This window comes from Chrysoperla carnea, chromosome 3 (assembly GCF_905475395.1).
Source record: "Chrysoperla carnea chromosome 3, inChrCarn1.1, whole genome shotgun sequence".
NCBI lineage: Eukaryota > Metazoa > Arthropoda > Insecta > Neuroptera > Chrysopidae > Chrysoperla > Chrysoperla carnea.
Window position 1 is genome coordinate 25854524 of NC_058339.1, and position 26035 is coordinate 25880558.

At 30.0% G+C, this 26035-nt stretch overlaps 1 protein-coding gene across 1 annotated transcript in view; it reads right to left on the reverse strand.

Annotated features, from left to right (window-relative positions):
• Window positions 1-26035, reverse strand: part of LOC123295953 (SCY1-like protein 2) — a 100615-nt gene that overhangs the window by 6884 nt on the left and 67696 nt on the right. The window contains exons 6-13 of the mRNA XM_044877415.1: window positions 14127-14257; window positions 13622-13736; window positions 13079-13224; window positions 11904-12057; window positions 11245-11494; window positions 10714-11067; window positions 6307-6554; window positions 145-285 (exon numbers count right to left, since the gene is read on the reverse strand). Of these exons, the coding sequence (XP_044733350.1) occupies window positions 145-285; window positions 6307-6554; window positions 10714-11067; window positions 11245-11494; window positions 11904-12057; window positions 13079-13224; window positions 13622-13736; window positions 14127-14257 (1539 nt within the window). The remainder of the gene's footprint in view (window positions 1-144; window positions 286-6306; window positions 6555-10713; window positions 11068-11244; window positions 11495-11903; window positions 12058-13078; window positions 13225-13621; window positions 13737-14126; window positions 14258-26035) is intronic.

Genomic DNA, 26035 nt, shown 5'->3' on the forward strand with positions numbered 1-26035 from the left:
AATTAGGAACACAACATACGTACGCGTTCAGTTAAAAGTAATGTTCAAAGAAGGACATTTCCTAACTGTGCTATAATTGAACGAACGGCCGTTGTTGATTGGACTCGGGTGCTGTGAGGATGTGGCAGATGACGTAAGTCTTACCATGCCGGAGCCTAATTGTTGTAATAATCCCGAGCCCTGCGATCCACTTAATACTGCTGATGGTCGTCGTGATCGTATACTCTGCATACTGCTGCTTAGTAGGAATGGTACGCTGCTACTCGTATTCGGCATACTGCCACCCTAGTTTTTGATAATTTTTTATATTAATTTTTTCATACAAATTTTTGTTGTTTAAGATTAAGAAATAATTATTTATAGAAAAACATAAAATCAAATAAAAAACCTCGAATGAAGATAGAAAAAAATTAAATAATAAAATTTATAGTACTCATAACTAGTAGTCATAGAATTTGATCTGTACAAAAATAGGAGCCTGCTTAGATATCGATGGATTGAACCAGATTCTTCAATTTCTGCACGACATTTCAGAGACATAGATTGTTAATAATGTTCAATGAAACTAGTTTCTGCAAATAATTTGTAAAATAAAATTTTTCCGGTGTTAAAAAAATTAGCCAACCGAGAATTTCTTATAAAATTACTCCTTGCAACTTGCGTTTCTTGCGTTTCTAAATTTCTACTTCTTGTTGCGATTCTACTGTTTTTTGATAGCTTGCGTGCAGTGCACACAAAATTTTTTGTAGGGGCTTACAAGTTTAAAGCTAGTCTTTCCATATTAATCAAATCGAAAAAGTGTTTTCAATGGTGGAATGGCCGCTTTCTTGTAAAGATTATCGCAAATAAACGATTTGCTAAGATTTGATTTTTGCACGATTTGTGCGGAAGAGAAAATTTGTTTTTCTTATTAATTGTCAAATTATGTTTTCTGGACTTTATAAGTTATGCGCGTTATGCCAACAGTATTATATAAAATGAAAATTAACCAATTTTCAAAATTGAAGAAGCATTCATTTTCAAAATTGAAAAAGCCTGCAGAAATGCGTAAATGTATATTTTCGGTCCAGAGATTTATTAGAGCAACTTTACACCCTTATATTTTTCAGTTAGATGTTAACCCTCATATAAATGTTAATTCTGCAAAAACATTGTAGGAAGTATTTTTATTGACACAAAACTAGTTTTCTTAAACATTACATCACCATTATATTTGCTGTAGATATATATCTCCGTTTAAACAGCATTTATTTCTGAAGTGTTTATCTCTATTGTTAAAAATCGATGGTGAAATAGAAACCTATTTATTTGCAATTAATATAAAAGAACTTTAATAAGAATGGTAAAGTTTTAAATAAATTATTTTCAGATTTACAATTTTATTTAATACTTAAATTTTAAAGGAATTTTCAACACCTAAAAAAATACTATTTCTAATTGCGACATTGCTTTACACATGTATTAATATAATTATTGCACTGTTTACAATCCACTATTCTATTATGTATATTTATTAATAAAAAAAAGTCTATTTTTTACTTTACTAATCTATGAATTTAAATTTTCAAATAAAAATAGATAAGAGTTAAGATATTATTAAAAGTTATCTTAGTAGATAAAGATATTTTTTTGAAATGGAGAAATAAGAATATTATTCTAAGATAATTTTTGTACATTTGCCTTTGGGAGTGTTGGGGTGTGAAAATTGATATAATTGGGGAAAATTTGGGGAAAGTCCTCTTATGGTTTTGGTCACTTAAAAAATAAACAATTAATTATCATTGCATGGAGAACCTTCAAATTTATCCTGATTAGTTACTGAGCAAAAAAATTTCCAAAAAAGCCTGTCCGAAAACTCTTTGCTGATTACCCCATCCTTGAAATTTTTTACGGATGTATACATAAGGTGGGTATGAAGATACCATTTTTGTCTTTTGGATGTAAATACTACGTTGCAAGTGTAGCAATTCTTGGAGTCGAAAGCTGAAGCCAAGAATTGAAAGTTTGTAAACCAAAGTTTCTATACCGTATTGCGAACGAAGTTCTAAAACCGAAAGGCCAAATCAGGCCTAGGGGAATCGAACGAAAGATCAGATAAAAGGCCCTAGAGCCAAAGAAGTGGTTTGTTCAAAGGTGCTTAGAACGGGTTGTTTAAAATTTTGGAATAGTCTGAGTATACAAGTCTGTAAATTCAGATATAATTAACATTATTATACCGATCAGGTAACAGTAACACGGCGACTTACATACCAGAATTTAATGAATATAAGTTTAATAATGAAAAGTATAAGAAAGAATTTCCACAATCTTTTAAAGTTTTTATATTTATGCTTATGTTTACTAATCAGAGGCAAAAGCGAGAAAAATAATGAAATATATTACCATTTTCTTGTTCATAATGATTTTTATTATTGTACGATTAGACTAGAATCATAGTTCATAATATTTGCTCATTGCTATCACTACAAAAATTGTTATTGCTCCATTTCTGTATATTAATAAACATAAAATTTAAATAAACAAATACTCACTATCATGCTCCGTGCAAGCTAAATAATAGACAGAGCAACATCAATTGACACATGAGAGCATACAATTAAAACAATTAATTATAAAAGCGGTTTAATGGTTTAAGGTTAGACGTCACAAATGAATCACGATTATATATTTTATGATTATGGTGATTTGATTGACATACGAATGAATCTTCGATGATGATTTTATTACTTTTTAATACTTTAATTATTACCATTAGATGTGAGAGCACGTTAACTACTTTATTTTAGTACACTTTAGTATTATTAATAGATTATAGAAACAACTATGGGGAATATAGTAATCGTTCCATTATAAAAATAACAATTTTCATTCTCAAATTCGCGTAAGAAATGTCAAGCTAGACAACAGAATCGAGGCTGGGAAATATAACCTTAGAATTCTAGTCTTTGTCCAAAATCTAACCAGTTGAAAACATACCAAAAACGAACAGAATGAAACATTTTGACTGAAAATTCGAGATCAGCAACCCCAAAAACCCTTTTGCACGTTATTTAAAGTCTTAATTTGCAAAAAAACTGGTTTTTTTCATTTTGAGAGTCTTTCAGACCGCTGAAAGGGAATGGGTGGTACAATTTGTCCTTTTTAAAATTTTTATCTGATTTACTGCAATGGCTCTGATGTTAAACTGAAAGTTCCGCTTTAAACCATAAAGACTTTTAAAGGATAATTTTCTGCAGCCCAAGTAAAAAATTGCAAGTCAATACACCCAGCAAACAATTTAGAACCGCTTAAAAGAACAGTCTTTAATAGAGCATTCTTTAATACTTTTATATTTGTTTTTTAATATGATATTTGACAAAAAATTATTATTTTTCGCATGGGGAAATTATTTTTCCGTCAGTTGTTTCTATAGCACGATTACATGCGACTTGATTGTTACGTTAATCATCGATTTTACTGTAGTGTAATTTGCTTAAATTACTTTCTATTGTAGAGTAAACTGTCATAAACAACCCTGATAACCAATCGTAAGAAATAAATCACTTAAAATAGTTATTAGATGTTTTCTTCCACAGAATAGAAATGTATTCATCTTGAGGCTGTCATAAAAAGCTCTGGTTTCTATTATTATTTTTAAATCTGGATTAAAATATTTAAGAATTTATTATGGAAATTTTTTTGATGACATTGATAAAAAAAAAGTTATATAATTACGACTGAAAGGAAAATCTATTAGGCATCGTAAATTATTTACTTATTGGTTGATATGTATTTGTGATGTGAATATTTTTATAGATTTGAATAAAATTAATGTTCTCTTTGAAGTTTTATTAATTTATTATTTTTTCAGGATTTTCAGTATTTAGTTATAAACCATTAGTTTTAATTCTTAGAGTTTTCCCCAATTTGTTGCTCTTAAAGTTTTGAACGTGACCTTAGACTTCGTTATGGATGCAAGTGTCGGCTCGTGTCCCTAGGGTTGCCACCTCGGCCAGGTCTCTTGCCCGACACATTATGAAGGTGGTGTTGTGGGAAGGAAGATTGCAGTGAGAAGAGGGAAATTAAAAAAGTCCAATTTCGTCATATTAAATTTATTTCAAGTACAGTCAAACCAGGATAAGCGAGTTCATGGGAGCACAATCTCATTCTCGCTTATAGAGGTTTCTCCTCACTAATCCGAGTTTTTTGCTAATGCAAGTACATGGGTAGCGTTTCTTTCTTATAGAGGTACGCAGCAATAACAAGTCACAGCAAGTACGAATGTATTTTTATTGTAGCTATAGTTATTCCTAAATAATACATATAAATAAATAAAGCTTGACTGTCGCTTATAGAGGTATAGATAAGTAGCAGTCTCACTTACGGAGGTCCGTGAGTTCTGTTTCTCGCTAATAGAGGTTTTGGGAGCTTAAAATGGCGGGTCCTGGCTATTACTCTCACTTATAGAGTTTTCTCACTTGTCCGATTCTCACTTACCCAGGTTTGACTGTATTCAGTAATACACCATCTGCCGGGCAAAGCCCGAGTCCCCCAACCCTTCGAGCCCCCCAATATTTCTCAATAAAAATTGGAGAAAGTTAAAAATTATCCCCTATGTGTCGGTACCTGCTTCAATAATTTCATTCTAGCGACATCTAGGTATGCATAATTTTTCGATGATTTCTAAATGTGTTTTCGTTGTTTCATAGTTCAAATTTTTAACTTGACTGCCCTAAAGCATAAAGTTTATTCAAATCTATAAAAATTTTCAAATCACTCTATGCCACTTTGAAAATATTGATTCTAAACCAAATGAAGAATAGTTTGGACGTCACAATTTTGATTCGAAGCTGAAAACAATTACAAATGATGATTTTTTTTATGAATTGTTGGAAATATAACAAAGTGGCTTAAATTTTATTAACTTCAAAATAAAATTTATTAGTTATTTGTTACTTATAAAAAAAATATCATGGAATTTACACCAACTTAAACCACTTTGTGATATAATAAAATTTGGAAATTATTCGGATGGTGGCACACACGTGTGGGGTCACTTACATACGTCGACGGTACAGACAGTGTAGAGCCGTTACGAGATACTGAAACAGGACTGCATGAATACGCGCCCTGTCGGTAATATAATAAATATACAAAACTATAGATCTCAGACGTCGTTATACGATCATAATCAATAATTTTATTTTTCCTTAATTAATTTTTTTTCCTGATCAAAAACATTAAATATAAAACCTTTATTATTTGTTCTAACGGAAACTAAATAGAAGCATTTTGATAATAATGATTTGAAAATACAATATTCTTTAATTATTTATTATTTTGAACATGTAACTAAAAACTTTAGTCATTAAAATTTGCCTTGTAAAAATGGCTTTTGTGTGATGGGAGTGAAATATTAAATATCTATTAAGAGTTTATCCTATTTAGATGTCACATTGTCCCACAAGAGAACACGGGAAAATAAAAATATTTACGAAAAAATGATTCAAACAAAAGTTGTTTTATATTTTTATAAGGAACATTTTTTATATTTAAACATTTCTTCTATCTCTTACGGTTTACAAAACTGATCCTACGGACCCAAGACCCAATTGACCTACGTTGCACATTTACGAACAAAAACTCACTTTTTACGTGTACGCTATGGAAATTTCAGTTCGATATCGCTATTCGTTTTGGAGATGATGCTCGTGCTGACGGATGTTAAGAAAACCCTATACCAAAATTTTTACAATTACAAACTTGGGGCTAAACTCAATATACTCTGATATATTTATATACAGGGTATCTTTTTTAAATTGACACATGTTTGAAACTTGAAAAATCAGTTTTATCGATAAAAATAGCAAACAACTATGATAATGTAGGTCTTGTTTTTATAGGGTCTCATAGGGTATTTTTGCTATCAATTACTGTCTAAACAATTCGGCTTAAAAAAAAAAAATCTTTCAAACAAAAAATGTTTGTGCATTTAAAAAAAAGAACTTCCTAATTTAAAATGTTCGCCAAATGTTTGTTCTGTTTTAAAAAGCGATAATTTCTTCTTCATTTAAAAAACTTTCTTTGAAAGAGATTTTTAGTTACATAGTTACATATTCAAAAATATAAGAGGCATTTATCTAAAATAATATTCAGCTAAATAAAATCAAGTCTACAAGCCTAAGGCCTAGCTCTAGATGTTGATTATTCTAACACGAATTTCTACGTGTATTCAATTTCAAAAATAATTTATCTATCTAAAAAAGCGATTATAATATTGATTAACCTAACATCTACAGAAATTCTGATAAAGTATTCAAAACTTACCGTTGGCGGTGATAAATTAATGGTTGATCCACGTCGTTCTTGCGGTCCAATACTTGAATGTCGACGAATTGGTAATCCACCACCAGGAGTACCACCTGGAGAACTAGCACACGAAGGTGCAATACGAATCTTCGGTGTCATTAGTGTGTTGTCGGATAGACGACGATTTGGGAAGGCATTTGCTACACGCAGGAAATTACTATCCGGTGATGATGGCGATGCTCCAAACCACCAACCTCCCAACATTCCTAATGTACAAAATAAAATGTAAAATAACGATAATTTTTTGTTAGTTGACATGTATGTATGTCTATGAAGTAGTTGAAAATTGTAGCATTTAAAATAAGTTATACATGCATCTCCAAATTGCATGCAAATTAACGAATACAAGCCTGCACCTGTAAAAACAAAAGTTTAAAATATCCATTTAAGGTATCTTTATATGCGTCTAAGCGAATTAAGCACTAACAAAAGCAAAATATATAGCAAAATTTGGTTTGAATTACCTAGTTAGAAAATTCTATAGGTAAAACAATTCTTATTCTGTAAAACTAATATTATTTTAGATATAAATATTTTCGCTAAGAAAAAGATCATAAATAGAAATTGAGATGAGGTCGTCTCAAGAAAATGGATCCAACAACGAAAAATTAGTCTACACGGTAAGAAATGCATGGAGTTTATTACTACAATGCTTGTATGGTATAGAACTAGAAGTATCTATTTCAGCAGGGCACACCAGTAGTATTGTGAGTGTTGCCAAGCAGTATGGACCTGACTCCCATACTGATAGTTGATATCTAAATAAAAATTTCTTACCGTGTATTCTCAATAAAGTTAATTAGTAGTCCTTGTTATTACTTAGATTTTTGGCACCTTAGATAAAAAATTTATAAAAGTCGAGCTGTGTTTAATTAGAAATAAACTTCATGTTACTTGAGCCTTGCGACGAAGTGAATATGCGACAAATCTCGATTTGTCGAAGACTTTCTCAGCTATAAGTGTATTAAAAAATTATCGCTATTTTAACGTTATCTATCGTTTAATGAAGTCCGATTGTTTTAACTTGATTCACCCTGTATATAGTTACGATGTATATTATCAGAAATTTTTAATAACTTTCGATAACAGTACAAAACAAATAGCTGAATTTTCTTTCACTTAAAACGCAAAATAAGAAACTTAATGCTATTTAAGACGTACATAATTATATTTGTATAATTAATAACATTTTTGTACACATTAACAAATATATAATAACAATAATTTCAAAATGAAATTGACTATAGTCTTCGTGCAAATTTCATAAAATAAATATGATTGTTAAATATACAAATGTATTTATTTTTTATTAAATTAATTATTTACAAAATAAAAAAAAAAAATAGTTCTTTCATTTCACTAATAAAATTTAAAAAAAAATTTCAATGGATAGTGTAAGTGTAATTTTTTGAAAACCATAGATCTTAAATATTATAAGAGCAATGATATATTTCTCATTGGAGTGTAATTACTTTTAAATATTTGATGATACACATGAGAAAGACATGATGATACACGTAAGAAACAATCAATATTTTATAAGTTTTCTAGTTTAAAGATTGTTTAAAACACAAGAAATTGACAATTTTGATCAATAAAAGTACTAATCACACTCTGTAACTTTAGTTTAAGTTATTTTTTGATCGGTTAAATACACCCTGTAGGTATGCTTCAAAGCCTCTACTTTATTAGGGTATGCCACAACGTCTTTATACAAAAGCTGTAAAATAACTTATTTCTGTTATCCAGTTTTGGTCTGATATTTCTGGTAGCTACATTCTAATTCTATATAGTTGTAAGATCTTGGTTTTGTATTGTGTTTAATTTGTTTATTTAATCGTAGAATATAATTTTAACTTTAAGATATAATACTATTTAATGTAAATTGATTTATTGTTTTAAAGAACAGGGCAATAAGAAACTGAGACGTTCAAGGGTTTTTATTGCAACGATCGTTCAATACTGTGTCTTGTTTGCCACACCTGTAGGTTCTTGAAATCACGAATGCGTATTTTTAATTCTATAATTGAATGTCAAATAATACATAAGTCAAAATTTTACTCTCCGATATGTGTGAATTAATTATTATTTATTTACTATAATCGCAAAACTACACTCACAAAAAAAAAAGTCATACGAAACCTAAGAATAAATAAAAGTGAATAATGACAAAAATATACCTATATGTATATTATTTGTTTAATCATCTACAATCAATCAATCAACGGTACCTTGATTTTGTAAAGATAAAAGAAGCTCTACGAGAAAAGAAAAATTAAATGTAGCTCAAGTTACCTTTGATCGATTGCCTATATCAACCTTTAAATTACAAACTGTGCAAAGCTATTATTTATTGATAATATAAATAACTTATTTTAAAAATCTTGTAAATAAAATAGAAAATGCTTGTTTTTAAGAATAGTAGAATATAGAATGCAGTAACTACGGTTCAATGCAGTCATTCGTTAGGGTTGTTAAATTATAAATATTTATATTTTTATCAAACATTGCTAATATTTAAAAAGTAAGCCATCCAATCTAACGACTTATTGATTTTATTGGATTTTTCCGAATCTGTTCAATGTATAACAAATACAAGTCGCCCTATTAGCTTAGTTGGTTAAGGCGTAACCAATTCCGGCTGCGGTAACGCTTAGGGTAGCGGGTTCGATTCCCGCCATCGCAACAAAATTTATTTAATTAATAGTTGTGATGGGGTGGTGTAGTGCATGGTATATGCATGAAGGAGGTGCATTTAGCCTCTGCAATTAAGGAGCTGATAAATGAAATTATCAACGGAAAGGTGGTAAAACACATATATGGTATCACAATGGGCTCTATAGCCTAAGTGTGTCCTTTGTGTACAGCCAATATAACCTAGCCTAACCTATAATAAATACAATTAAACAGATAGAGGCGGATCTGTACTATATAACTTCATTTATAGGTATATTTATGGTTGGGAGAATTCCGTGTCTAATTTCTCACTCAAATAATATAATTGATCTCAAAAATTATTTAAAATGTAAACAAAATTGAAGTGGCTAATACATCAATCGTATTGGCGGTTTTGGATCACAGCACACCTAATTTGCATATAATGTTTGAGATGACATTAATATTGTATGAAACTTAAAGGGTTAAGTCAGTTGAAAAATATCTAAAAGGGATAGGTACAGTCTCGATACCCAACAGCAAATCATTGATAACTACAACCATAGAAATTCGTGTGTGATTAATTGTGCTTATTGCTTAATCTTAGAAGTTTTTCCTGGAAACTTTAATCTCGGGAACGGCTCTAACGATTTTCATGAAGTTTCATATACAGGGGGTTTCAAGGGCGATTAATCGATCTAATTAGGTTTAACTTTTTGTCGAAAAAAAAATAAAGTATCGGTCATTAAAGTATTTAAACATCTTAAATTAAAACTATGAATGCATTGAACCTTTTCTATAAGTGCAATTAATAAAAATGTCACATTCCCTTTCTATGTTTTTTAAACTACGCAGTAAAAAATACTGCCATTCAACATAAACAAATAAACTGTAGTTCCCATTTAATACAAATAAAATCCCTGCTAAAATAAGGCTATAATAATATTGCATTTGTAGAATATAAGACAGTATTATTGCACAAGCCTTATTTGTATCAAGTACTACATATGCTGTAGTCCACATTGTTATTTCTGCTAAATTATAATATCGTTCATAAAAAGGTTAATCAGTATTGACTCAACTCCAGTCCAACTAAGTTGGTTTGATCTTAAAAGGATATAAGACGCCCGGTATGAAAAGAATATGAGGAGTAAAATCTAGTGATTGAATGACTTCGCAACCTATCGGACATACTTTTCACTATTTAGTAATGTGTGTGTATAACTTGTATACTTTTGTTCTATCAGCAAAGCGTCTATTGTTTGAAACTGACAATAGCCTGACGGAGACACGACACAGTGAAGTTGTTACCCACCAATGCAGAATGATTAAAAGTCTTCGGGTTTTTTCGGGTTGTCATATATAAATTATAATACATAGTTTGTTTGAAACTGAAGCAAACAATACAACACTTGAAGAGTAAACTCCAGTCGTGTATCGAAGCTGGCACACACAATTTTTTTATTTGACAGCTCGGATTAGAAAAAAGATTATAATCTAGCTGAAATTACAATTATGGTTAGGGAAGGATTCTTTTTCAACTGTGAAAACTTGAAAGATCAATAAAAAAAATAGATAAAAATTAAAATAAAATAAATACATAAATGAAAGTATTTTTGCATATTAAAACTAATTATTGTGACGAAACTGATAAGCTAATTGATTGCATTGAAGGTATTTTTAATGTAATAGGCCGTAACAGGAACTGACCGGTAGCAGAATTTTTACGTGCCATATCTTCAGCTGATGATGTTTTACGTTGTTCAATACGTAAATTTGGTATATTAAATGGTGGTGCATGCATATTATCTGAACTATATTGATGACGTAATGGTCGATGACGTTCTGGACTTGGTAATGATAAATTATCTAATTTTAATTTATTCCGTTGATTACGATCAATATGATCTAACATCTCTTGTAATACTTCTAATAGTATTGTAAACTGTTCCAAATTTAATGATGGATTCACTGTTTGTGGTAATAAGGACGGCATCACACGTGTTGCCATTAAATTTACACTTAAACCATATTTTTTATCGCTAAGCATTATTCGATAAATATCTATAAATAAAATATTATTTTTTATTTTTTGTGAATGGGTAGATATTTTAATGGATTCATCCAACAAAAAATCATAATTTAATTTCTTTTTATTTTAATATTTTTCCGCCATTTAAAAAAAAAAAGTTGGATGAACCCATTATTGATCTAATAATGCTTAACTTATACTTTACTTACGCACAACTCGTAATGTTATTTCGGGGTCGGTTAATCGAACATCCCATAATAATGGCAATACTTCATCAATAATTTGTGCTTTGTCCAGACGATCAAGTGTACGCTCAATGCATTGTAAGACATTTGCAACGATTTTTAAATCACCCTGATTTTTTTCATAGACAACTTTTGTCTTTGGTAAGACCATTCGGCGTATTGCTGTTTCATCTAAATATTCATGTACATTTGTGACAGCCACTAATGCTGCACTCTGTAAAAAATACATTTTTACAGATTCTTTCAATTTTGTCCTCCCTAAACGATAAGGGAAAAATATTATTTTCAGGAAAAACAATATATCACTTTTAAGAGCGTTTTATTTCGTGTCCGAGATTTGATTATTTTCCCTTTAAAATCGGCTGCACGCGATCAAAATTTTAGGTAAATATACAACACAGTTTGCACAAACATTTATCAGATATCAGAAATCGTGATTGACTAATCAGAATTCTCGTATTTCTGAAAATGTGGATGGAATGTATTTTATATTTCTTCTAACATAACAATTACAACAATTTCTGATAATTCTGATAATTTCAGTTCATGCAATAAGATGGCAGTAACTATATTATTACTATTAAAAAAAATGAAAACACAGCGTTAGTAAAAAAATAGCTTACCTGTACTTGAATAGTTGTACTTTCGAATGCATTAAATAGCATTGGTAACACTTCAGTTCGTATATCATCCCGTGGTGTTTTTTCTAATATCACATGTAAATTCTCCAATAGTGTAACGGTAGCTTGAATGGATTTGGGCGTTGAAAATACACTCCTATTAATGGGAAATATATTATTATACAGTTAAATAAAATCAAATCTGATTTATCCAACAAATGTAACAAATCATCGCTTTATAGAAACAATTTCCACATAAAAAATAAAATTTTTTTGTATATTATTAACTGAGAATATATTTTTCTTGATAGTAATTCGTAATATTAGTCATTTCTACAATTCGATGAGGCTACAAAAATATTTTCAGAAATCATATGGAATTTACATATCAATGTTTAGTAAAAACATAGTTGAGATCATCTTAATTAAAAGCGTTACAACTTGGCTAATTTTTAAGTTGCAGTTTATGTTTTTGTGTACTTTACGTTATATACAGTGTGTTAATTTCAAAAGTATCCATCCTTAATGACTCGTGACCTGATATTATTATTGTTTTGAGTGAAAAAAGTCGATTTAGATATCGAGAGGAAAGTTAAAAAATGATACCTAGAGAATTATCGTTGTATCCCTTCATCCCAACCGAAATTTCAAATGGCATCCCTTGCCTTGATATACCTTATTAGTTCTTAAGATAGAGAAACCTAAAATTTTCTAGGTACCATTTTTGAACTTCCCAGTCGACATCTAAATCGACGTGTTTTCACTCAAAACAATAATCACATCATCAGACCAAGAGTTATTAAGGATGGATCCTTCCATCTTCTGTGTAGTCTTTCTTAAGACCCAATCGATCGATTTCATTTTTTATCATTTTAGAGATGTCTAGAAAATTTACTTTTTCATTTAAGAATATTATAAGTATTTCATCGAAAGTGTGCTATATGATCCAGCGAAATATAAGCTCAGACTGTTCAGTTCTCAATGATTCATAAATATGATTGACATGCAAATCCCGTATGATTTGTGCAAAGTCTCTAATAAAAATATAATAAATAACATGGTATAGATAATATTAATTTAAAAAAATTATCAGAACTGTTCCTTTTTGACATTATATAGTACGCTAATAATGATAAAATGATAAATATAATATTGTGGTAACATTTACATATTTTTACCGAAATGATGGTAGAATTATATTTTCATATTCTTCAATTGTTGATTCATGTATCATATATAAAATGGGTTGTAAAACTGCTGCTAATACTTCTTGTGTACGCATTTCTTGTTGTAAACATGGCCAAACGTGTTGATGCCATAATTTCTGTTCAAATAATATTAGAAAATAACATAATTTTTAATATTGTTTAATAGAAATAATTTAAATTGATAACGAGTACAATTTTCATGAGTTACCACAGGCTTGACGCATTAAACAGTTGATTAATTCAGTTTACCGACCAAAGGTCAATCGTTTTTCAGATTTGAACAAAATTTATAGAATGTTCAATTTATCGTGAGTTGTAATTTGAGTACTCCTTCGGTGTCTTTTTAATGTGCAAGCTCGAATTTACTTTTATGTTTTAATTGGTTATAAAACAGTCTACGATAAACAGTTATGGGCTTTTGTCACCGTTTGTGATAGAAAATTAAATGGCATGTAACCGATTCGTGTTTTTATGATGGGTACACAGATTAAAAAAATAATTATATAATTTTACCTTTGGTACATAAATCAGGACTTCTTTTAATGTGTTACGATAGAAATGACTTTTTTGTGTTGGATCTTTCATATTAATTACATCCAGGAATTGTAACGCATGCACGGCTGGATCGCTTAAAAGTAAAAAATATTTTTAATTAGTTGCTCAAATTTGTTTTTTAATGCGTTAAGATAAGCGTTTTTACGTAAGCACTCGCTCATTTCTCATTGTAAAATTATTTCGCAAGCCTTGCATACTTCGTTTTGCATAATCAAAGTTTGCGTATAGAATAGAAGAAGGCTGTGATTTAAGTACAAGCCACCAAGCTTAGATGTAAGCAACTTAACATTGTTTGCTTTCTGCACATAAATGAACTTTTTTTTAACATCCGTGACACAATTTTCCTTAAAAATTTTAGTGAAAATAATTAGCTTGGTCGCATTGTACTTCAACCTCAAGATATAAAAAGATCGTAGAACTAGACTAGTTGTTATTGTAAATTATTAAATAAATTATTATTTACCTAAAATATTTTATTAATGATAGTAATTGGGCTGTTGGTCTTTGGCGAGTATCACGACTTAATAAGCGCACTGTAGCTTCTTGCAATGGTACTGGAACTTTTGGAAGAACATTGTGTACTTGATCATCCAACTGAAAATTAAATATTAAGTTTAATATATATTTTAAGTTTAATACATAAATATAATATCTAAGGGGCAATTTTTTTAGGGGGTACCCCTTTGAAAAATCGAGTTAATCGCAAAAAAAATTTTGCTTAATTATTGGATGTAGAGTTTCTGAGATATCGCAATATTTTGATCGATTTTTGTCCGTATCTCAAAAACTATTCGACCAGTCATTAAATAAACCCGATTTTTGTACTTTTTGGGTCAAAATTACCTTGTATACTGAGTTTTATCGAAATTGGAGATAAAGAAAATTTTTCGATTTTTTGCAATTTTTTTAAGGGGAACCCTTGCAAAAAATCGAGAAAATCGCAAAAATAATTTTGTTTTGGAATTTGATGAAACTCGATGGGAGGGGTAATTTTGATCCAAAAAGTATAAAAATCGGGTTAATTTATTGATTGGATGTAGAGTTTCTGAGATATCGCAATATGTTGATCGATTTTTGTCCGTATCTCAAAAACTATTCGACCAATCATTAAATAAACCCGATTTTTGTACTTTTTGGGTCAAAATTACCTTGTATACTGAGTTTTATCGAAATTGGAGATAAACAAAATTTTTCGATTTTTTGCAATTTTTCTAAGGGGTACAATTTTTTGAAAAAATCGAGAAAATCGCAAAAAAATTTTGTTTTGGAATTTGATGAAACTCGGTGGAAGGGGTAAATTTGATCCAAAAAGTATAAAAATCAGGTTAATTTAATGATTTGACCTATAGAAAGTTATAATGTCAACGAGTATCAGGGGCAAAACTTCTTAACTTACAAAAAAGTTCCCCCCCAAAAATTAAAATTTATGAAATTATGAACAAGAGGGAGGATGTGTGAGGTCTATAATGTGATAGTTTTTGTTTTAAAAGGAGAAATTGCCCAGTAAAGCGGGCGAGTATCTGCAGGTATGATATATGTAAATGAATATCATAGATCCGTATAATGTCATTATTCACTGTTAAAACTAGAATTGTTTGTAAGTGTAACTCACAAACTCCTTGAGAGTCGGGTAAAATTGAGCTGAAATACTAAATACCCACTGTAAATGCACAATAAGATTAAGAAGCTTTGGAATTTTAAAATATGTAAAATGAAAAAATATAAATTTTATTTCATGAAGGTTATTTTTATTTTTATTTTACAGGAATTTTATTATGTTGCATTTAAACAATAAGGCTAAATAACAAAATGAAAAACTATTTTCTAAATGAAAAGTATATACAAGATGCTTTTTTAAATGTTTTCAGTTAATGTTATGGGATTGTTAGAAATGACACAATGCTGCCGGACACAAGCATCAATAAATATCCGGGAGTTCAATTTGCGAACTGCAAGTTGCTCCTCAAAGTGGATATCTTAAAAAAGGCCAAACTTAGATGGAGGAAGGAACGTACTTGTGGTACTACACGACAGATATAGTCTGAGTACAATCGTAGGTGTTCTGAAGATCTTATACATCACTTCCAAGAGCCTCTGTTAACAATGTTGTTGCAGCTATTACAAGACACTGGCTGGGTGGCAGGCATGCTGAACGCCTGGACGTGCCAGTGTATCACGACTACTGCTGGTGCTGTCACAGTGGTGAGTAGGAGGAGACAATGTCTCATCTTCTCTGTCACTGCCTAGCTCTTGCCATCTTGAGAAGATGGACTTACTTGAGCCAGCCTCTCTTTGACGACGTCTTAGGTCCGTCGAAACAGCACTCCTGCTGTTTTTAAACAGATAAAAATAGTTCATTGAGTAGTGGCCGGGGATGGGTCAACCCTTTTTCGGTATCACAACGGACCCTATGCTCTAAATATGTCCCACTCCAGGACAGCCTCATCTAACCTATCCTGTGGGTAGAAACTTTTTTACTTGAAAATATCTGAAATGTGGTACCAAAAATTGAAGTCTAGGAAAATGGGTAGTTCTATTAAAAACGAAAAAGTATATCAAGGAGTCATCACTAAATTAAACTTGACATAATTTTTCTTATCCTCACCTCGACTATAACGAAATCTAGTATTTTCCCGCCTTTTTATTATTCCAATTCAATTTTTCGAAGAGATTAGCTAGAAACTATTTCAGAAATCATTCTGTATATAAATAATAATAATATATAATAAAAATTTCCTCTGTGTATCTATGCTTCCATACTTCAAATATGTCACATTCATTATTCATTGTGCTTATATTAATGAAAATTACATAATGACTGAAGAATATATGTATACATATGACAATATTAAGTACTCAATATACTACCTACCATTTTTTTATATGTTTTAGATAAAAAGGATGTTTGAAGATTATAAAGCCTTATTATCCTTATATGCTTGTCATATGTACAGGAAATTGTCATACCTAAGATAAGAATTTATATTTGTATGTGTACGTGTCTGTCTGTCCGTGGCATCGCAGCGCCTAAACGGATGAGCCGATTTTGATTTTTTTTTTATTTCGTTTGATAGGTATATTAATGGAAAGTGTTCTTAGCTACGTTTCAAGTGCGAGTTTAGGGTTCCGGATCCGAAAAAACTAAAAATTGGAGATGATATTCAAATTCTAAAGAATCATCAATAATTAATTAAGCAAAATACACCATCTTTAAATCTGCCAAATGAAGTCACATGTGTAAGAAAAGCACAAAAATTCACTTTACCCTTTTTAGTAGGTAATTTTAGCAAAATGGCTCTTTCTTTTCTAGCAACGTCCCTGCTTAGAGGTACAACACTTTGTACTGCTTATATGAAGACCGTTTATACGAGAATTAATATATAATAAAATTATCGGTTAAGTATGAATTGTGAACCATCGGGATTATGTAGAGGCTATAAATGATGGAAGAAGGATCGCAATTTTTTGTAGGAGTAACAGAGATTAAATGGGAATATAAAAGTATGGTCTAAGAGCCAGTGGCCAGCAGACGGAGTCTGATTTTTATCAATCACTGCGTCTTTTTTGAATACTCAAAATTAAGGGCTTGTAAATAATTCAATAGTAAAAGTAGCTATTTAAATAAAACTACAAAATGAGTATCGAATGAGTTGAATTGATGTTCTAAGAGTCACAACTATACGGTAGAAGCATAAATTTATTTAGTTTCTTACTGGCCTATATGTCTTTTCAAATGAAAATATTTTATTATACCAAATGCCGTGTGTTACCGGGTCATTATCAGATATTCTCTCAGGTAATATTACTGAAGGTTTAGTACCCACGTGTATATTGTACCGACCAACATTTTCTGACTTTTTTTTGAGTCGAGTCAAGTATTAGGGAACTTTGTGGAAGACGGATTTGTGCCAATATGTATGATAAAAACTTTACGAGAATTATACAGCGGTTTTCGAAATAAATTTTTAGGATATTCGCAAATATATCAACATATTCGCTCACCATTTTTAGGAGAAAGCGATTATTGACATAGCGAACCATTTTACGGCTCAAGGAGGTAATTAGATACTGCTGAAATTATGTCCGTGGGCTGTCTCTACCCTGTATGATATAATTCAATCTCTTGAAAGGAATGAATCATTTTACATAAAGGTGTGCTTGGGTTAAATTCATTTGAAATTTCTGTTTACTAACTTCAAAGAAGTGTAAGAGCTTTTGATACCAGTTGTTATAATTAAATTTCGAAGTAGCGCTATTCGTGGAATCAAATCATTGTAAATAAAGCAATAAAGTTGTAAATCAATGTAAATGATAAAACTAATGTATTCCTCGAATTGAACAATTTTTAACTTGTTATATTGGCCTTAGTAAAACAATACCTACTTTATAATTAAAATGTGTGAAACCAGAATAGGTCATATTACTTGAAAAAAGAGAATTTTGTGTACCATTATTGTGAAGTGACATACTTAAATTTTTTTACTTTGATCATAAACAAAACCAATTGTTTTTTTTATATTTTTTCAAATGTTTGTTGAACCTACAGATTTGAATGTTTGCTATTGAGGTAGGTATCAGATTTCACATATTTTGCACTCGAAAATTAGGTATTATATATTTAAAACATACAAAAAAAGAAATGTGTGAAATAAACCGTTTTGTCAAAATAAAGTAAGAAATGTCCAGTTTAACGATGGAATTAAGGTTGGGGTAGCCACCCTCTGGAGGGGGGAGTAAAACTTTTGATCTAGAGGGTAAATTTTGTTTGATCCCAAATTTTCACCGAAATCGATGCTATAGGTCAAAATTTAAAAATTTCGTCTTTTTTTCTCGTCATTTACTGGAGTATTGGAAACCTGCAATTTTGCATAGCTAATGATATTAAGAGCTGAGAAAAACATGGTGAAACTTTATATACCACTTTTTTATACAAAATGGTGGCCATATGAAAAAATATTGGAGGCAGTTACGAGGACTGCCGACGGAAGTGAAAATGATTTATAAATTTAAAAAAAAATTTTTTTTTTAAGATTCTTGAGCCGGACTCGAACGCTGGCCCTCTTGTGTCGGAGTCCACTACTCTGCCACTAGGCCATTGTAACTCTTCTAAAATAATATGAGTATAGTTGCAGAAAAAACCTAGTAAAAACATGTTGATAACGCAAACTCATAAGATTTTAGAAATTTTCGCTTCAAAAATTCTGTTTTTGATATGTTTTAAAACGAAAAGTGGGGGTGAGTGATAAACATTGTTTACTAAACAATATGCAAGGGCTTGAATGGAGGCAATTTCAGTTTTCGAATGATATGAGACATACTTCAGTACGATGGTAATTGCAGAAGACAGAGGGTTTTAAACCTAGAAGTATAAATGTTCCGTGTCACATTCGTGAATAGTATAATTAGTATAATTGATACTATCTAAGTAACACTACAAAATAATTCGGAATCCTAAATGGGAAGAATCATTTGATTATACGTATGAATGAAAAATGTGTAATATATGAGATATTATGAGTATACTACTACTATACACTGGTACCTATTATACCAGCATCAATTTGATGTCTATTGTTGACTAAAGAAGTATACAGATATTTTGTTTTATGTGGTTTTTTCTTGTTCATATAATGATGGACTCTATTTAGTAATTTATCCATGTATAAATAATAATTTACAGTAAAGGCTTTTGATAGACTAAGAACAAGCACCTTATTAACGGATTGTTAAACTAGAAAAGCTTTGAAGAAAAGTTGTGTGAATATGCTTAGTTTTTTTAAATTCAGATGCTTAGAGGGGTTACAAATCTTAACTAGTGGCTTTCGCTTAAAACCGCGTCTGCGAATGTGTTAACTTTTTTAGGACTGGCTTTTTAAATGCTGTTTTAAAACTGTCGCCCGAGTACCATGTACTAATTTTATTTTTTAAATTTTATCCTTGAATATCAACGTTTGTAGCTTTTAAACCAAAGTGTATGTCTGGCAGACCCTGACTCTCACTTGTAACGACGCATGAGGGTGTATTAAACCCTTCTGATGGGTCTGAGTATTATTTACAAATTTTAGGTTTCATACTTTAACGTGAATTATTTCGTTTAACTCAATATTAATACTTTAACTCGGGATGTAAAAGATATTTAAATAAGTAATAAATTCAGTTATATATTTCTTGTTTTAATTAAGTTAATTTTACTCATGAGTATTTTTTTCACAGTTTTATAAAATGATATACAGGCTGTTTTTTTAACTTAACATGGCAAAAAAAATGTATGACACAATTTTCGAAAAAAATTTCTTACATTCTAAGAATTTTATCAATAAACAATAGTTAATAATAGCATCAGAAATCGATGAAAATATAAAAAATATATTGTTTCACTTCAAAAAATGAAATTGCCACCTGTTCACCCAAAAATAACATGCATTCGTAATCGATCGGGACTTTAACATCAAATTATTGTTTGAAACAATTTTTTGTATTTGATTTATTTTTTAATTTTTTTTTTTGCAAATGTCAAGTAAAAACAATTGAAAACAAACAATTGACTGAGTTAATTGTTGAAATACCATGTATAGACAGTGTTGATGCGCAATCGTATAGACAGTGTTGATGCGCAATCGTTTGTTTTTTTGACGTCACGTAAATAACAAAAGATATTCACTTTTAAATACACAACACACACACAACTGATATTCCTATATTAATACATACTATAAAATTTGCACTTATTTAACGCCCTCGTGGGTAAACAGTGATGTTTACAAAAAAATGTTTCAAACAAAAGTTTTTTATTTTTTTATAAGGAACATTTTTTACATTTAAACTTTTGTTCTATCTCTAACGGTTTACAAGATGGGTCCTACGGACCCAAGACCCAATTGACCTATGATGCTCATTTACGAACTTGACCTCACTTTTTACGTCCTGAGTAAGCTGTAAAAATTTCAGCTCGATATATTTTTTCGTTTTTGAGTTATCGTGTCCACAGACGGACGGACGGACGGACGGACGGACGGACAGCCGGAAATGGATTAATTAGGTGATTCTATGAACACCTATACCAAAATTTTTTTCGTAGCATCAATATTTTTAAGCATTACAAACTTGGGACGAAACTTAATATACCATGTATATTTCATATATACATGGTATAAAACTTAATATACTATGTATATTCCATATATACATGGTATAAAAACACTCTATATATATTTTTCACTATATAAGTACAATTTACCTATTTATTTAATAAATGATATAAATTTACCTAAGTAAATAACTTTAACCGAAATGAATTCTATTCATGAGTAAAATTATATTAATTACTTTTTTTTGAGCTATCTAAATAACTTTGTTTGATAATATATTATTTATGAATCTAGTTTCTACGTATTAGATGAATCGGAAAAGCGACTAAAAGTTTTATAAATTACTATCCTTGGTTAACGTAGCGAAGAGCGCAGTTGTAATTTGATTTCCAGTCCTTTTCACTCAAAATAATTGATCGAAGTACGTATTTATTAAAAACAAGTGAAAACAAACAATTGACTGAGATAATTGTTGAAATACCATGCATAGTCAGTGTTGATTTCTTTATCACATTACACATGCAAACATGTGACACATACATAACTGATAATCAAGTATAGTACATATTATAAAATTTTCACCTAATTGGCGCCCTCACGGTTAAACAGTGATGTTTACGAAAAAATGTTTCAAACAAAAGTTGTTTAATTTGATAAGGAACACTTTTTACATTTAAACTTTTGTTCTAACGGTTTACAAAATGGGTCCTACGGACCCAAGACCCAATTGACCTATGATGCTCATTTACGAACTTGACCTCACTTTTTACGTCCTGAGTACGCTGTAAAAATTTCAGCTCGATATCTTTTTTTCGTTTTTGAGTTATCGTGTCCACAGACGGACGGACGGGCGGACGGACGGACAGCCGGAAATGGACTAATTAGGTGATTTTATGAACACCTATGACAAAATTTGTTTCCTAGCATCATTATTTTTAAGCGTTACAAACTTTGGACTAAACTTAATATACTATGTATATTTCATATATGCATGGTATAAAAAAAATATTTTTGTGCATACAGCTGAATTGAAAACATTCTCGTTGAAGTTTTCGTGGTAAAAAGTTTGGTCCAATCCAAACAGGTCTGTATACATTCCCACATAGATTGAATTTTACGTTGAAGTCTGTATATACATATCAATATATAAACAAGTTGTCGAATTGTTATAAAAAAAATTGATATGTCGACATTTTCCATTCTGTTTTGATAATAGAAAAAATTGAAAGAATTTTTTATTTGTATAGAAAGTATGTCATTTTGATTGGAAGATATTTTTGTAAATCCCAGAAGACACTATTAAATTTTTTTTTTGAAAGTATAAAGTTTTCAAAATAAAACTCCCCTTTATAAAGGAATATTTATTCTCTGCAAGTGTATATTTATATTTTCTCATATTTTCCACATTTTCAAATACATATTTTAACTTTAAAAGAGAGAGAAATTTAAAGAAATTTACAATAGAAAGTGAGAAAGATGTAAGTAAACTTATAGGCAAATCGTTGTGTAGTCATGGTAGGGACAATAAAATCAATACCAGCGCTTCCAGTGAAAAATTTTGGCGATAAAGAAGGCTATTATGACTAATTTGCAATTCTTTACTTGTTAATGTTATAGAAAATGTCTAATTAAAATTATTGAAAAACACTAATTAATTAAACTTAATGCATTAAAAATTGTGAAAATAAGAAATCAAATGGCACAAATATTATTTTTTACTGGACAAAATTTCTTAATGGCTTCAGGGAACATTATATCTGATTTGACACTTTTTATACCCATTATATATATTTCATAAATTGATAGCAAATTACGTAATGAAATAATATTCATATAGTAAAATACGTTTAAAATACAATTGATTGTATATTATATAACTAGTCTGGTTAATCAATTACACACGAGAGTGGAGTTAGAAAAACGAACGATGTGAGAGGACCACTCTAGTTTGTAATAGACGTACGAGTTGTATACGCTTCTTTGCAGGAAGCTTTATGTATCTTTGCTTGAATGCATAATAGTTATCTCTTTCAACACGATTTTCTATACAATAAACATAGCTTCTTATCACAATAGTCCGCGATATTTACTTGTCCCCGTTAATTAAAGTTATCAAAATCAACCTCATGCATCTTTCAAAAACGTACAATATACCACGATTAGAAACATTTTCACGTTTAGTATAGTCTTTTGAAATGATTCGGAAAAACGAACCTCTTTCTTCGAATTTTTAAGCAGCTCGAAACTACTACCTGATAGTTCAAAATTATGTGGTATATGCCACTTTTCCATTTTCCGGCATAGACTTGCTAATTTTACTGACCTAATTTAAATTTAAGTTTTACTGTACAGCGATATGTCTCCATATCGCAGCTAAATAGAGAGAGAGATACTCATATAGTATTCATACTACAGAACAGTAGTCACATACTTTAGCTGTCATAACCGTGCTATTATTGCTCGTATTCCACATATACCTTTTAAAATATTATATATATGGAACAATAATATAAAATTACCATTACCATATAAATACGTATACAGTACAGAACGTTTTGTTAAGGATTACCTACAGATTCTGACTCGTACTGGTATTCGCTCCGTGTGTGAGTTTTATTGGAGCCGTTTCAGTGGTAACGATACACTACTTTAATTATAGAATTGTATGAATGCATATATAATTGCATGGATTGCATTTATGACTTACATTGTAAATTTAATATTATTGTCTTACAAATTTAAATAAATAATTATGATAATTTACATTTGAAAAATAATATTTGTGCAATTTGATTTCTTATTTTCAAAATTTGTATACCATGTATATATGAAATATACATAGTATATTAAGTTTAGTCCCAAGTTTGTAACGCTTAAAAATAATGATGCTAGGAAAAAAATTTTGTCATAGGTGTTCATAAAATAACCTAATTAGTCCATTTCCGGTTGTCCGTCCGTCCGTCCGTGGACACGATAACTCAAAAACGAAAAAAGATATCTGAGCTGATTTTTCTTTTATCGAAATTTTTACAGCGTACTCAGGACGTAAAAAGTGAGGTCAAAATCGTAAATGAGCATCATAGATCAATTGGGTCTTGGGTCCGTAGGACCCATCTTGTAAACCGTTAGAGATAGAACAAAAGTTTAAATGTAAAAAATGTTCCTTATCAAAAATAAAACTTTTGTTTGAAACATTTTTTCGTAAACATCACTGTTTACCCGTGAAGGCGCCAATTAGGTGAAAATTTTATAATATGGACTATACTTGATTGTCAGTTATGTATGTGTCACATGTTTGTATGTGTTATGTGATAAAGAAATCAACCCTGACTATACATGGTATTTCAACAATTAACTCAGTCAATTGTTTGTTTTCACTTGTTAATGCATTAAGTATAATTAATTAGTGTTTTTTAATAATTTTAATTTGACAATTTCTATAATATTAACATGTAAAGAATTGCAAATTAGTCATAACAGCCTCCTTTATCGGCAAAATTTTTCACTGTAAGCGCTGGCAACGATTTTATTGTCCTTACCATGACGACGCACACAACGAATACAGTAGGTAGTGATGAACAAAACGTACTGTATACAATACACACAATATAACTCATACAATTAAACTTGAATCATACATAACAACACAATAATAGAATATTATTACCATAATTGAATTTAACTGGTAAATGAACAATGTACGTTGTGTTCGAGCAGGATAAATAATTGTCATTTTTCACTAATTATTGATATATAATTTTATATTATTGTTTTAAAATGAATGATTATTTATTTTCATTTATTATTTATTTTTATTTATTATTTTTATTATTAATTAACTGCTATTTACAGCTATTAACATCATATAAAAATATAAATAAACAAACTGCAAAATATGATCATAAATATTTGATAGTAAATAATGGAGAAGATGGATCATTGAAGATGGATCAATGTGTCACGTAAATATTCTTAACACGAACAGTCCCGTTAAGTCATAAAAATATCGCATGAACTACAAGTTATTGTAACGCGTTTCGATGCCAAAACGAAAGTGTTGCAATTTTTTTTTTTGCTGGGGTTCAATATTCGTAGGGTGCGTAGCCATGGTAGGGACAATAAAATCGATGCCAGCGCTTCCAGTGAAAAGTTTTGGCGATAAAGGAGGCTGTTATCACTAATTTGCAATTCCTTACATGTTCATGTTATAGTAAATGTCAAATTAAAATTATTGAAAACACTAATTAATTAAACTTAATGCATTAACAAGTGAAAACAAACAATTGACTGAGTTAATTGTTGAAATAGCATGTATAGTCAGGGTTGATTTCTTTATCACATAACACATACAAACATGTGACACATACATAACTGACAATCAAGTATAGTCCATATTATAAAATTTTCACCTAATTGGCGCCTTCACGGGTAAACAGTGATGTTTACGAAAAAATGTTTCAAACAAAAGTTGTTTAATTTTTGATAAGGAACATTTTTTAAACTTTTATTCTATCTCTAACGGTTTACAAGATGGGTCCTACGGACCCAAGACCCAATTGACCTATGATGCTCATTTACGATTTTGACCTTACTTTTTACGTCCTGAGTACGCTGTAAAAATTTCGATAAAAGAAAAATCAGCTCGATATCTTTTTTCGTTTTTGAGTTATCGTGTCCACGGACGAACGGACGGACAACCGGAAATGGACTAATTAGGTTATTTTATGAACACCTATGAAAAATTTTTTTCCTAGCATCATTATTTTTAAGCGTTACAAACTTGGGACTAAACTTAATATACTATGTATAGATCATATATACATGGTATACAAATTGTGAAAATAAGAAATCAAATTGCACAAATATTATTTTTCAAATGTAAATTATCATAATTATTTATTTAAACTTGTGAGACAATAATATTAAAGTTTAAATATAAGTCATAAATGCAATCCATACAATTGTATATTCATTCATACAATTCTATAATTAAGGTAGTGTATCGTTACCATGGAAATGCCTCCAATAAAACTCACACACGGAGCGAATTGCATCATCTTAGACTATATATACATTCTTAAATTGTTTTTAAGTTACGGAACGCTAGTTTTATATTGACTGACTATTTATTTTTGAATATTTAGTTTTGTTTATATTGGTCAGTACTTATTATTTTGTTAGTGGTTTTTAATTGTTGTGAAAATACGTGCGAAATATTTATTTATTTACTAAAAATAAATGATAATTATAGCCCACACATTCATTCACAAAAAGTATCCAAAAA